The sequence below is a fragment of the Silurus aristotelis genome (genome assembly GCF_946808225.1).
Source record: "Silurus aristotelis genome assembly, chromosome: 24".
Taxonomy (NCBI): Eukaryota; Metazoa; Chordata; class Actinopteri; order Siluriformes; family Siluridae; genus Silurus; species Silurus aristotelis.
The window spans coordinates 15,738,216-15,751,994 of NC_139597.1; the positions used below are offsets into that span (position 1 = coordinate 15,738,216).

Below are 13,779 nucleotides of genomic sequence, written 5' to 3' on the forward strand. Positions count from 1 at the left end.
TTCAAGAATAAATGCAAAGTGTTGTAAGTATTAATTTCTTACTGATCTTATACCAGTACTCAGATAAGCACCCCCTACTAGACAATCTGAATTAAAATAATATCCTATAATATCTGCGTTATTATTGCATAATGATGATAATCAGAGTTGTCTGGAACTGGAGTGTAAGAAGTGTAGGAAGTGTAATAAGTGTTTGCATTTTAGCAAACAAATAAGCAAACAAAAACAGGATATTTCTTTGCAGTCATGTTTACTTTCACTTTTCAGTGATTTTAAAGCATTGAAATTTAGGTCAATTAACAGATGCTCTGAAGCCTGATTACAATTATTATATTTTTACAACTGATCATATGAGGATTAAGGGCCTTACTCCAAATAATTCTTAAGCCTCAGATAATAGTCAGCTAGCCCCAGTAACTCCTTTTTGGTCTTGCATCTTAGGTGGGCCTTGTCTTGGGGTTATACCAGCCTATGAGCCAAGTGGAAGCCCAAATATTGTATTTCCACCTACTCAGTTGCACACTTTTTTGGGTTTGCTATGAGTCCCATATGCCTTAAGGTTCTCAGAGAGGCTCTCAGCTGTTGTAAATGCTGCCGTCATTTTTTTTATATAAATAATTATGCCAGATAAATAGGTAGCGGAATACATATTTTGGAATGAAGGATTTGCTTTACGTTGAAATTTTGCTGGGGCTCCAGACAACCCAAACAGAAGTGTGATATAAGCCAATACAATAGAATACAATATACAAGCCAATACAATTGCAGCTTTTTCATAAGACATAAGAGCAAGGGGGACTCCAATTTACTGCCAATATCCGTTGGTTAAATTCGGTGTTGAATGAAAGCAAGATGCCCCTAAGGAGTTCGTCAGTGCAAGGCATTGTATATGCATCAACTTTACTCACCTGTAGACTTTTCTAAAGTCCATGACGAATCAGCTAAATCCATCTGCCTGGGGCACCAAGACCGCAGCAGGAGACCAGTCACTGTGAGATTCCTTGATCGCACCCATGTCAAGCATAGATGTGAGCACCTCCCAAAACACCTGTTTTTTTGTGCTTGGAAAAGTACCACCCCTCTCTCATTGTGGCACTCAGCCAGAGGTGTTGAGGTTAGTGTGCCCAAGCAGAAGAAAAAACACAACAAAAAGCAATTCCTGTTGTAATTCGTAAACCTCCACACATTGGGATGGCAAGAGGTGGTCTCCACAAGGGATCAGATTAGGTACAAATTCCCATAGCTGTGCACCACTATTATACACCCAGGACTGTCATTCTTGGGCAAATTCCTCAGTGTTACTTACCTCAAAGTGTGGAGTCTAACTCTCAGGTGAAGAACATACTGAGTTTCATTTTTAGGAAGGTTCCTCCCTCCAATTTACATTAATGGTATCTAGCACACCACGCAACTTAAGGCCATACAATAATTCAATTAAGAATAGAAGGGGCTCAAGCCACTTATTTCAATTATTTGCATCACTGTGAATTATGTTTTGAGTGTTTGATTAAATTAATTGATTAAGCCTTCTGTCTGTGTATAAAAAACAGTAGGTGGATCAGTTTAATGCCCAGTAATGTTTCAAGCTTGCACAGTGTATGTGACATTAATGAAGTGCCATTGTCAGTCAGGATCTCTTTTGGACTCCCGACATGGAAGAGTGTCTTTGCAACATATAACTTATTATTGATTATAAAAAAAATACAAAAAGGAGAGCTCACCATTTGGCTCTATTCATTGGCCATCATTATTTTCATTTGGTCCAAGGCATGCTAGAGGGTTTTATCTCCAAGTAGAATTCACCAGATGGTGGGGTTTAGCATATTTCCCTCAATGATAGCTGAAATGTGGGCCAATTCATTCCCATGCTCTATATAACAGCTAAAATGTTATACATGAATGTTTGTTCATCAGGCTCCCTGAAGATTAGGAGCAAGTCTGATGTTAGGAACTTTGACACATGTGTCAAGCAACTGCTTTGAAGTTTGACTTGTTTCTTTCCTAGCACCGCCCCCGACGGAGTTTGCCTTCTGGGCCTCTTCGGCGAATTTCGTCTTCCTGGACAACTACCACCTCTGCCACAGGGCTTCCTACCATTGAGCCAAGCCTGGTCAGACGAGACCATAGTTCCACCATCAAACCGGTTAATGACAATCCCTCTGGCAGGTACGGCACTAAGCACAGTTTACAATTTAGAATGTGTTATTTAGCAGGATGTGGTAAACTGGTGTAGTGTCGTTTTGGCAGAAAGACTATATGAGGCTGGATTTTATCAGTTAAATTTATGGCATTTGGCAGATGCCCTTATGCAAAATGACATATTTATCTTATACATACATCTGAGCAGCTTTCAGCAGGTTTAAGGGTCTTGATCAGGTTTAAGGGTCTTGCTCAGGAGTAGCTTGATGTGGCTGGGATTTGAACTTATGATCTTTAAATCCAAAGTCCAATGCCTTAACCATTCAGCTACTGTATCACCTCTACCTATGTTTACAGCACACATATAAAATGTCCAGTGCATTTACAGTACAATGCATGTTACACAACATTTCATTTACAGCAAGATGTTACAAATTTCTCTGTTAAGGAGCTGTTGAGCACACTGTGCATGTACCCACATGCAGTCTATTGCAGTTCTGTTACACTCCTCAGCAAAATAGATTCCTTAAATGTGAATATGACTCGATTCTTAAATTAGCAAAATAAGAAAAGTTGAATCCGAATGGTATTTTTAGTCTAGGTCTAAATGAACCCCAATGTAATTAAACAATGTATGTCAAAGTAGCTCCTTTTAATAAACAAAAATTACCCCTCATATTCCTATCTCGTGGTCTGCTCTCCTGGCTCAGGGTCATGACACCAATTTCATTTGTGTTCTCTGCCCCTTATGTTGTGTTCTCAGAAGACAAAAGACAAACCAGAGTGTCTTTTCCCAAGCACTGTGCAAATTCGGGCATCTCATTAAATTTGAATGGTTTGCCATTCAATGAAAGAATCAAAAGCATTGACTTTTCATTCCATATGCAGTATCTCAAAGTAAGTACACCCCACCTGTTATAGCAACCATTGTTGTATATCTCTTCAAAAGACAATAATATAGATATTAAACATGAATATATTTTAAAGTAGTCAATGTGCAGTTTTTTAGCAGTATAGATTTACTGTCCTGTAAAAATAACTCAACATACAGCCATTATTATTAAAATAGCTGTCAACAAAAGTGAGTGATAACAGCTGTACGTTGTGTAACCATGCAAAGCAACACATCCTATTCATGTTTATGTTTTTGTCTGCTGGACAGGACCATACAAATGTGTGTATCTTGTATTAGAGCAGTTAAAATAGGTGCTTTGAGTGCAATTCTCTCATACTGACCATTGGATGTTCAACATGGCACCTCATGGCAAAGACTCTGTGAAGGTTTGAGAATTAGAATTGTTGCTATACACAAAGATGACTGAGGCTGTAAGAAGATCGGTCCGCGATCTGAAGGTGGAGAAGCGCCATGTGTGTAACTTCCAGCAGCTCCGTAATGTCATTATGGTGGAGTGGAAGAGGATCCCAGCAACAGCCTGTGCAGCTCTGGTATATTCCATGCCAGGAGGATTAAGGTAGTGCTGGATAACAATGGTGCTCACACAAAATATTGACACTTTGGACATAGTTTTTACATGTTCACTTAGGGTGTACTCACTTTTGTTGCCAGCTACTTTGACACTAATGGCTGTATATTGAGTTATTTTTTGAGGACAGTAAATCTGTACTTCTATACAAGCTGTACATTGACTACACTAAAATATATCCAAGTTAAATTTTTAGTTTATTGTCCCTTGAGAAGATATACTACATTGGTTGCTAAAATATGATGGGTGTACTTACTTTTGTGGGATACTATAGCTGATCAGGAGTGTTTTTCCATTAACATTCAGTCACTTAGTCTTACTCACTGGTGCATTATACACATATTTTTGCTTACAATCTCATTTGACATTACTTTCCATATCTCCTACTGAACCAACCTTAATTTCTACCTTGCCCTTGTTGTGGTTGGGATATGAGCCTAGGAGACTAATTCCAGCCTTGTTCTCATCTATGTTTCGTCACCAATATAAGACTTATAAGGATTGCAACCCCATTGCTCTGTGAGCTGACTTTGGGGGCAACTGAGGCTGCTAGGCAAAGTGGTGGTTTCCCAAAGATGAAAAATATTTCCAATGTTTTAAAATGAATGTCTACCATATTGAGGTTGCAGATGAGATTCATATGCCAAAATGTTTATATTAATAGGTAAAGTTGCCAAGTTAAGGAAATAAGGAAATCTGCACAGCAATATTTTTCTTTCATAGTTTGCAGGAAGACCTACGTCCTAAGATTCGTAAACAGTTTTGACTAAGATTTAGATCCAGGAATGAGATCCAAGTGCAGGTTTTATTTCTAATGTGGTTCCAGACACATGTTGTGACACAAAAGTCAGAGGCCATTTTTCTGTTCCATGGTGTATCTGTTAATCTGCTAAAGGGCTAATGTATGTCTTCTCAGTAATGCTATTTCCATTAATGCAGGTGAAACCTGACAAGAAGAACGGTTTTGCCAAAGGGATTAGGATAGCTTAGTCTTGCTGTTGTGATATCCAATCAAACCAGCTCCTCTTATTTTCTTAAATAAAACTAAGCATGTGCTAGTGTTTTAGTAAAGTAGCTAGTACTGGTTTATTTGTTCTAATTAGTTATGGTTAAAATATGTCTGGTTGAAGTAGCTAATTTATGTTTATATTTCTCACCAAATTTTAACATAAATTTATTTTGTCAAATATTTTACATACACGAAAAGTGGGCTGTATGAAATGGAACTTTATCTGGGGTCAGCTTTTGCATGTACACGAACAGAGGCACCAACATAAAGGCATAAAGGTTTCAGAATGTGAGTTGTGTGCAGGCAGTTTGAAATACCAAACTGCTGTTACCCTGTTCCACCCACATCAACACATTCACAAAAATAGTAACGGAGTAAGAACAGGTACAGTTTTCACACAACCATATCATCAGTGCACTGTTGTAACACCACTAAGTTATGCCTAAACAAAAATATCATTTTTGAACTTATATTATTTATTCATAGCATGTTTGCATTTTTATTTGTCTACATTTTAGTTAATTGCAGATAATATCATATTAGGTTATTTCTTGAAAAAATACATTTAACTAATTGTATTATGTATATCTTATCTATAACTTTTTTCTTTCCTCTGCCCTCACTTAGAAGGATGAACCTTTTCAATAACACCATAATTAGTGTTAGAGATTTTTGGATTATTGGTACATATTATACTACTTAATGAATAAAAGTTGGTAGAAAATAAAAGCTGTATTACCATTTTCAGGCAGAGTTTGTGTGTATGATTTTCACAATTAAATGAGATTTCTAGATTGTTTTAACAGAGCTTGTGTACTGTATGTGTTGGTGTGTTTATTAGTTTAAGACATGTATATAAATGAGAGTGTAAATGTAAAAGTTACTGACATTTTGTAATCTTGTGCCACTACAAATTGCCTGTTACTAAGTACCACAGTTTGCATGAACAGTTCTGCATTTAAGAACTTATCACTGCACACCTTAACAATGAAGGAACTAAAATGACTGGACAGTTTCTTTCAAGGTTCTTCATACCGTCTCAAGGAGTTCGCTTGCTCATTAGGGAAACTATAGGCACTAAACATAAATTCTAACTTTATCTCTGCAAAGCTGCTTAGACAATGTCCATTACAAAAAGCACTATATAAATAAATATTATTTGAATTGAGTGAATAATTGGAAGACAATTCTTTGGAGAGATTAATCCAAATTTGAGATTTTTGGCTCTAACGGAAAAACTGGAAAAAGATGTTAGCAGACTGCCTCACTCGCACAGTTAAACATGGAGGTTAAAGCTTAATGGTTTAGGGTTATTTTGCACAAGGAAAGGTTGGTGACTGATTCTGGGTGGAAGAAATATTGATCCAAAATGACTACCATTCCATATTTCAACAACACATAATTTTGTCTGGACTGTGGCCATTTGGAAACAACTTTTCCATGCAACAAGACAATGACCTAGAGCATACATCCAAGCTCTGTTGGCATTATTTAAGGAGCAAACGGTCCATGTTATATATCATAAAATGGCCTGCCCAGTCAGCGCAACTATATCCGATTGAACTGCTCTGGGATAAACTGGATCACAAGGTCAGACAGAAATCTTCAACTTGTGAAGAACACCTTTTGGCAAGTTTTAAAAGATGCATTACACAGTATTTCAGCTAAATGTTTGTAAAAAATTAGCTGTCCAGATGCTGAGAGTGTGTAAAGTACAAGTGTCATTTAAAATAAAGGTTAACTGTTTATTAAGATTTAATACCAACATCTGTACATTTATATAATTGTTTGGTCAAAATAAAAGTTGTTGCATATTAACAAAAGGAGCATGCATTTGTCATTCAAATATGATTAAAGACTTGGTGTTTCCAAACATTTGACAGGCATTGTATGTGTGTATCTGTTGATGCCAGTCTTGATTTTGTGTTATTTGGTAGTATAGTCATGTGTGTTACTCAGTGTCTCTGATTGCAGGTCCATGTCTGTCTCCCACATCACCTCAGCCCCCAACTACCTCTACAACAAAGTCAGGCAAGGTAACTAATGTATATGTGTATGCGTGTGCAAGCATTATAATTAAGAAAGTGTTTATTTGATTAGTATGTTACCATCCCTTTAGCAACTCTGTAGCCTCACCTTTCCACTCTCCTCCAGTCCAGGGAAACTCTGTAAACAGCCACACCAATAAGGGGCCCTCAGTGGACCCGCCTGATCCTGGGGCCCTGCAGGGCAATTGCCTCCCACAAGGGGCCTTTCACAGAGCCTTAACCTGCAACTCGCCCAGTTCCAGAACTTCACACTGGACTCTCCCCTTACTCTGTAGCAGGTATGATCACCAGGACATTCCAGTCTGAGAGCTGCTTAATTTACTACGTTAACTATATGTTAAAAAATAAACATATTTTCTTTCTTTCTTTCTTGTTTGTGTATATTGTGTGTTGTGCTGTGTGTGCCTGGGTTTGTTTCAAGGTATCAGTGCTATAGTGCCCTTGACTTATAATGTATCTTGGGAACGAAGGAACAGTTCTGTCAGTTGTGCACATTTATATAGTAGACCTAATGAGCTGTGGCAATGCCTAATTGCTAATCAGTTAGCCAGAGAGGATTCAGAATCAGCTAGCCAGAGAGGATTCAGGATCAGTTAGCCAGAGAGGATTCAGGATCAGTTAGCCAGAGAGGATTCAGGATCAGTTAGCCAGAGAGGATTTATAGGATCAGTCAGCCAGAGAGGATTCAGAATCAGTTAGCCAGAGAGGATTTGAGGATCAGTTAGCCAGACAGGGTTCAAGGATCAGTAAGGCAGAGAGAATTCAGAATCAGTAAACCAGAGAGGATTCAGAATCAGTAAGCCAGAGAGGATTCAGAATCAGTAAGCCAGAAAGGATTCAGGATCAGTTAGCCAGAGAGGATTTATAGGATCAGTTAGCCAGAGAGGATTCAGAATCAGTTAGCCAGAGAGGATTTATAGGATCAGTTAGCCAGAGAGGATTCAGAATCAGTTAGCCAGAGAGGATTTATAGGATCAGTTAGCCAGAGAGGATTTATAGGATCAGTTAGCCAGAGAGGATTCAGAATCAGTTAGCCAGAGAGGATTTATAGGATCAGTTAGCCAGAGAGGATTTATAGGATCAGTTAGCCAGAGAGGATTCAGAATTAGTTAGCCAGAGAGGATTTATAGGATCAGTTAGCCAGAGAGGATTTAGGATCAGTAAGCCAGAGAGGATTTAAGCATCAGTTAGTCAGACAGGGTTCAAGGACCAGTAAGCCAGAGAGAATTCAGAATCAGTTAGCCAGAGAGGATTCAGAATCAGTTAGCCAGAGAGGATTCAGGATCAGTTAGCCAGCTGTCTGAAGATATTGTGCAAAATAAAACATGCCAGCTTTCGTTAATCATTTATTAAGAGATCACAATATATATAGTCAAACATGCTTGGTTTTGTATTTGCTTTAATTCCTCTTTTTTTTCTTACAACCCACATATTTATCTCTTATGCTCTCTTGTTAGCTGTGGAAGGCCATATAGCAAAATGTGGCATGGACAGGATTCTCCAGACAAAGTTGACCAAACACAGCTATCAGGTAAAAGGTCATTTCAAGGCTTTTTAAAATTACCTTCTGCATTAATACTGTACATATGCTTCAAATTGTTAGGTACAATTGCAGTTACAATTAAATCAATTATTTAATATCTCATGTATGAGGTTGTCTGTATGTCTGGTAAGGTTATTTATTTTGTTGTATTGTGTAGAGAATATACAGACATCTGCCTTTATATTCGAATTGTATTTCATTTGAGTTGTAAATATAAAATTAATTACAGATTTATGTAAAAACATTATTATTGTTTCTTGAGAAATATACATAGAACTGTACATACTTTGTTAGAGATGAACATGAAATACACATGACACATTGGTGTTAAGTTAATGTTATCTAATGACTAATGTAAGTTAATTAAGGGGATGTTGCCCAGTAATGATTGAACAAGGACAAGATATTCATATAGCACACATAAAGTACATAATTTTGTATTGATCATTTAACATTATAACAACTAAATACTAGATAGATAGATAGATAGATAGATAGATAGATAGATAGATAGATAGATAGATAGATAGATAGATAGATAGATAGATGGATGGATGGATGGATGGATGGATGGATGGATGGATGGATGGATGGATGGATGGATGGATGGATAGATAGATAGATAGATAGATAGATAGATAGATAGATAGATAGATAGATAGATAGATAGATAGATAGATAGATAGATAGATACACGAGACAGTGTCAATGCAGTAAACAAAAGCACAGAAATGTATTTAAGTGGTAAGACTTTGTAATGTTACTACAGTATGAACAGCATGTAACCAGTGATGATGAGATCTATAACTTGGGAGAGCGTTCCCTCTTGTGGCACAGTGGTGAATTGTCTTTTTGGGTGAAATATATAATGTATATGAGATGCTCCTACAAGAAAATGTAATGTAATGTAGCATCAAACAAGAAATGCAAATAACAATAAATATTACATTATTTTAAAATAATATAAAAATAAAAAAATATAACTTTAAAAATATATAAATCACTTAAACTATAAAAATTATGCAATAAGTCCAATCATATAAAACTCCTTGTTCAAGTAGAGCAAGTTTTTTATGATTATTATGATTTTTTGAATAGTGTGTGTGTGCATGACTCTTCTTGGTTCATCAGAAGTCCACAACACGTTTTTATGGATATTGGGGCCAGATTGTTTTGGCACAACACTCCACCAGGTGCTGTAGGTGGTTTCATAATCACTGCTGATAAAGCTAGCCACAGCATAATTAATTAGATTACATTTGATTAGATTAGATTCAACTTTATTGCCATACAGATTTATTGTCCTCTAAAAATAACTCAAAAAATGTGAACACAACAAGCTGCACATTGACTACTCCAAAATATATCCAAGTTTCATTTATATAGTTTTGTCCTTTGAGAGGATATACTACAATGGCTACTGAAATGTGAGGGGTGTACCCACTTTTTGAGATACTGTAGATATAAATAAATCATGACAGAGGAATAAATAATATGAAATAAATACTATACATATAAACAAACAGTACACTGAAAGGCAATTATATACAATGAGTACAATGATCATGGAAAGTGCAATAAAGGAGATATAGTATGCAGTGTTTATGAAAAGGTTATTTACACATGTGCAACATTATATGGAGAGTGCAAAAAGAAGGCTATTATACACAGTATGTACAGTATATAATGAGAGTTTAAGCACCCTAAATCTAAACACCATTGTAGAGAAAATGAAGGAGAACGCGGAGCACATGCCCTGTGGCCTGTGTTTAAGTAAGTAAGTAAGTCTTATAGCCTACATATTAATTATGTAGGATCTCAAGCTAATACTCCTGAAGCTGTTCATCATGCCTATTATATTCAGCAGAGAGATACATGCTCAGTGTGTACACAAAATGACCACCAACTGTTTGCTGTTGCTTGGATGGTGTGTCCTGGGACATGACTGCACCTATATTAACCAATACAGTTTAATTTTGTTAATTTTTAGTGTTTGACATGGTGCACTCTTAAAGGGCATTGAAAACCTGTTTTTTTCTTGGCTTCAAATCCTTGGGTAGTGAGTTAGTTTTAAGAATTAAGTAATTTTTTCAAAACCCAAATAAACTTATTGCAAAAAGAAATGTATGTTGCACAACATGAATAGCATGGAGTACAGCATTAGTTATAGATTTTGCCTCAATTGCCAAGGTCATCATGTTACCTAGTTAATTTCTCTAATGGCTACCAAAACCCCATATTTGGTTATGGAGTGGCTCATGTGACTGATTCTTTGGTTATGTCTGTGAAAAAAAAAATAAAAATCACACGGAACCACAAACAAATGAGTTGCGTATTATTTCACAATATAACAACTGAATGTATTAAATCTTACACATCAAATACATTCTGTGATCAGTCACTCTGGTAAAGCCACTAATGGGTGTAGCAGTGACTTAGTTCCCTGAGCATCTAAAGCTAATGACTGTGTTATAACTAAGCAACTGTTTATGTATTGAAGCACTTCAGAACTGAAATGTGCACTTATACATAATTATATTATTCATGATTTTCATTCATATTTAAAGTATTTTATCATACTGTCTTATTTTTCGATCAATAAAAAAAGCATTAATTTCAACACATCATTACTATTGCAGAAACTAGTGGGTGCATGATTTTGTCTCAGTTCTGAGAACTTTCTCAGCTTTCTGAACTCAATAGTCTAATACATCTTTAAACCTTTTTGTAAAAGGATAAAGTATTCCTAAGCTTAAGTATTTCTAAAAATTTGTCTGGCACTGAGGATATGTTAATCTGTGTAGTTTTATACTTACTGACCCTAAGTTTAATGCAATGTGCTGCTGAACTTTAAGATATTTCTACAAAACAAGTTAAATATTTGATTAAATTAAATGTTTATGCATTTCTGAAGCATTTTTAACAATAGACATTGTCACAACACAGCAGAGGTGTAACGAGGACCTGAAAATCATGCTTAAGTAAAAGTAAAGATACCATACTGCAAAACATGGACCTAAAAACAAAACTCCATTACATAAAAAAGTTCCAATATTATGAGTAAAAGTTTAGAGTATCTGATTTGAACAGTACTTGTGTATTTTATTTTAATTAAACATAGGCTTAAAGATGCAGTAGTCCTTAACATCAAGACACATGTTGGTGAAAAGCCAAAAACAGTTTATCTGTGAGGTATTTCCTAAAATTACAAATTGTACACCTCAACACTGCGTTAACCAGCATCAACACAACATCCTCTTCAATATTGCCAGAATGAAACAAAGATCAAACATGGCGGTCAGAAAAAAGGCAAAATAGTAAAGCAATCTTTCGAAAAGGTATTTTCAATTAACAAATAGAATTACAGTATCATGCCACAAAACATTAGTCATCAGTAATTTTAGATTTAATGCATTTCTCTGTTTTAGAAAGGGGAAATATTTTTATTAAAGTTCAATAAAAGCCGGTTTTTAAATTTCTTGGAATTTATTCTAGCTCTTTTTAGACTGAAAATGAGGCCAGCAGTGCTAAAACGTCGCTCACAGGCAGCAGATGCGGGTAGGGGAGTGTTGAGAAGAATAAATAAGTCATGACAGATCAAGCTACAAGTAAATATATATCCTTAAGCAAGGAAAGGTGACAGTGTCAGGAAGAACTCAATGAAAGTCATCATAAGGCAATCAATCTTCTGTTTGACACTGCATTGTGCAATTCTGTACATTACAGCAAACAGCAAGTCTTTAAAAGCAAATGAATATGTCGTTTACTATGAAGTAAAAAGTGATATTAACTCCGATTGTACTAATTACTGATTTGTGAAAATAGAGCAAGTCTGTAAATAACTACATCTTTCTGCTTTGCCACACTCACTAGTATGTCTTACATGCTGAAGACAAATAGGGCAGCTAGACAACTAGAGACAGTTCATAGGTTTAAAATATCAACTGGGCATCTGTTAGCTTTATTTTATTCTAAATCTATTTTTGAAACCTTCTACAAACACAATAGCAACACCTTGGACCCCATAACCGCCAGCTAGCAGCACACTAGTAACCAGCTGGGTTTTCATAGCAACTGACCAGCTACCACTTCTAGATACAGTATTGCATATTAAAATTGTAACAGTTAACCAAGCCTTTAGACTTTCATCTGCTTAACTGCTCAACGCAACCAAGTAGCATTTAATATTTATTTTCTTCAGAATAAGATGTTATTATATTTTAGTTGATTTAGCTGAATATAAGTTGGGGGAAAAAAGGATGATGAGATTAAGTACTTGTACCCCTGTTTGTTACACTGGTCTGAACTAAAATAAACAATCATTTCTTTTGGTGTTATTAATAATATGATCCAGCTCTGGTGTCCCCTGACAGTCATTTTTCTTGGTGTGGTTATTAATCAGATGATCCAGCTCTGGTGTCCCCTGACTGTGACAGTACATATGAAACAAATCACAGTGACAGCAGCGATTTGACACAGATTGAGGAGGATCGAGAAGCTCAAAAACAGCTCTACAACGTGCAAGACCATTGCAGGACATTGCAAGCGAAGAGACTTCTCTTACACCCCCTCCTACCACCAGAGGTGACTTTTGTACTACCTTGTACCTTGTCTACCTTGTATATACTCACAATCAGGTACAGTTTTTTTTGTGTGCCTACCACCACAACAATGCACACTTTCATCTTTAGTTCAACAAAATAGATTTAACCATTTATTTTTACAATTTCATGGCCAATTTAATGACAAATTAAGGAGATTTAAATGTCTGGAGTTTTAAGTGTTGGATTTGCATTTAGTTCAATAAAACTTATATTATGAAGACCAAAGGGATGTCAATGCAAATAAAGGATGCCATTATTATGCTGAAAATTTTTGTACATACCTTTCAGAGAAAGAGCAGAAACTGAAAAACATACATTTTATAGATTCTTAACTAGAAGGAACACACAAGCTCAGCAACACCAAAAGACCTAGAAGATCACAAAAAACAGTGTAAGTGGATAATTACAGAATTCATTCCTTGGTGAAGAAAAATCCCCCCATGACTTCTAGCCAAATCAAAAACACGCTACAGAAAATAGATGTTTCATTGTCATAGTCAGACTAGATGTTTTAAGTTTATATCAGGAAACACCTTCAAGAAGGTAAATAGTTACATAAAAGAGCATAGAGAAGGAACGGAAGGGTTCATAATGCAATCCATCTTACAGCATCAGATAAAACATAGAGGCAGTGTTATTGCATAGGCATGTACAGCTTCCAGTGCAACTGGGTCATTGGTGTTTATTGGTGTGACTGCAGACAAGATTAGTAGGATACAATCTGAAGTGTAGAGTTATATTTAGTCAGCTGCTGCAAATATGCTAGGACTGTGTTTCACAGTGCAGAGAGACAATGATCAAAATCATACCTCAAGAAATAAAATGTTCTCAAATGGCTGAGTCTGTCACTTGACCTCAACCTATTTAAGCTGCTTTTTATTTATTGAAGACAAAACTGAAAGCAGAAAGACTTGCAAACATGCAACAGTAAAGACCTGGCACCTGGAAAGAA

At 36.1% G+C, this 13,779-nt stretch overlaps 1 protein-coding gene across 2 annotated transcripts in view; it reads left to right on the top strand.

Moving 5' to 3' along the window:
- pde3a (phosphodiesterase 3A, cGMP-inhibited) overlaps positions 1 to 13,779 on the top strand; it is an 82,773-nt gene that overhangs the window by 43,750 nt on the left and 25,244 nt on the right. Inside the window, exons 3-7 of one of the 2 annotated variants that reach the window (XM_083528311.1) lie at positions 2,006 to 2,166; positions 6,607 to 6,668; positions 6,733 to 6,958; positions 8,138 to 8,211; positions 12,626 to 12,807. In XM_083528311.1, coding sequence (XP_083384437.1) covers positions 2,006 to 2,166; positions 6,607 to 6,668; positions 6,733 to 6,958; positions 8,138 to 8,211; positions 12,626 to 12,807 — 705 coding nt within the window. The remainder of the gene's footprint in view (positions 1 to 2,005; positions 2,167 to 6,606; positions 6,669 to 6,732; positions 6,959 to 8,137; positions 8,212 to 12,625; positions 12,808 to 13,779) is intronic. The other variant, XM_083528312.1, reaches the window with a different exon arrangement.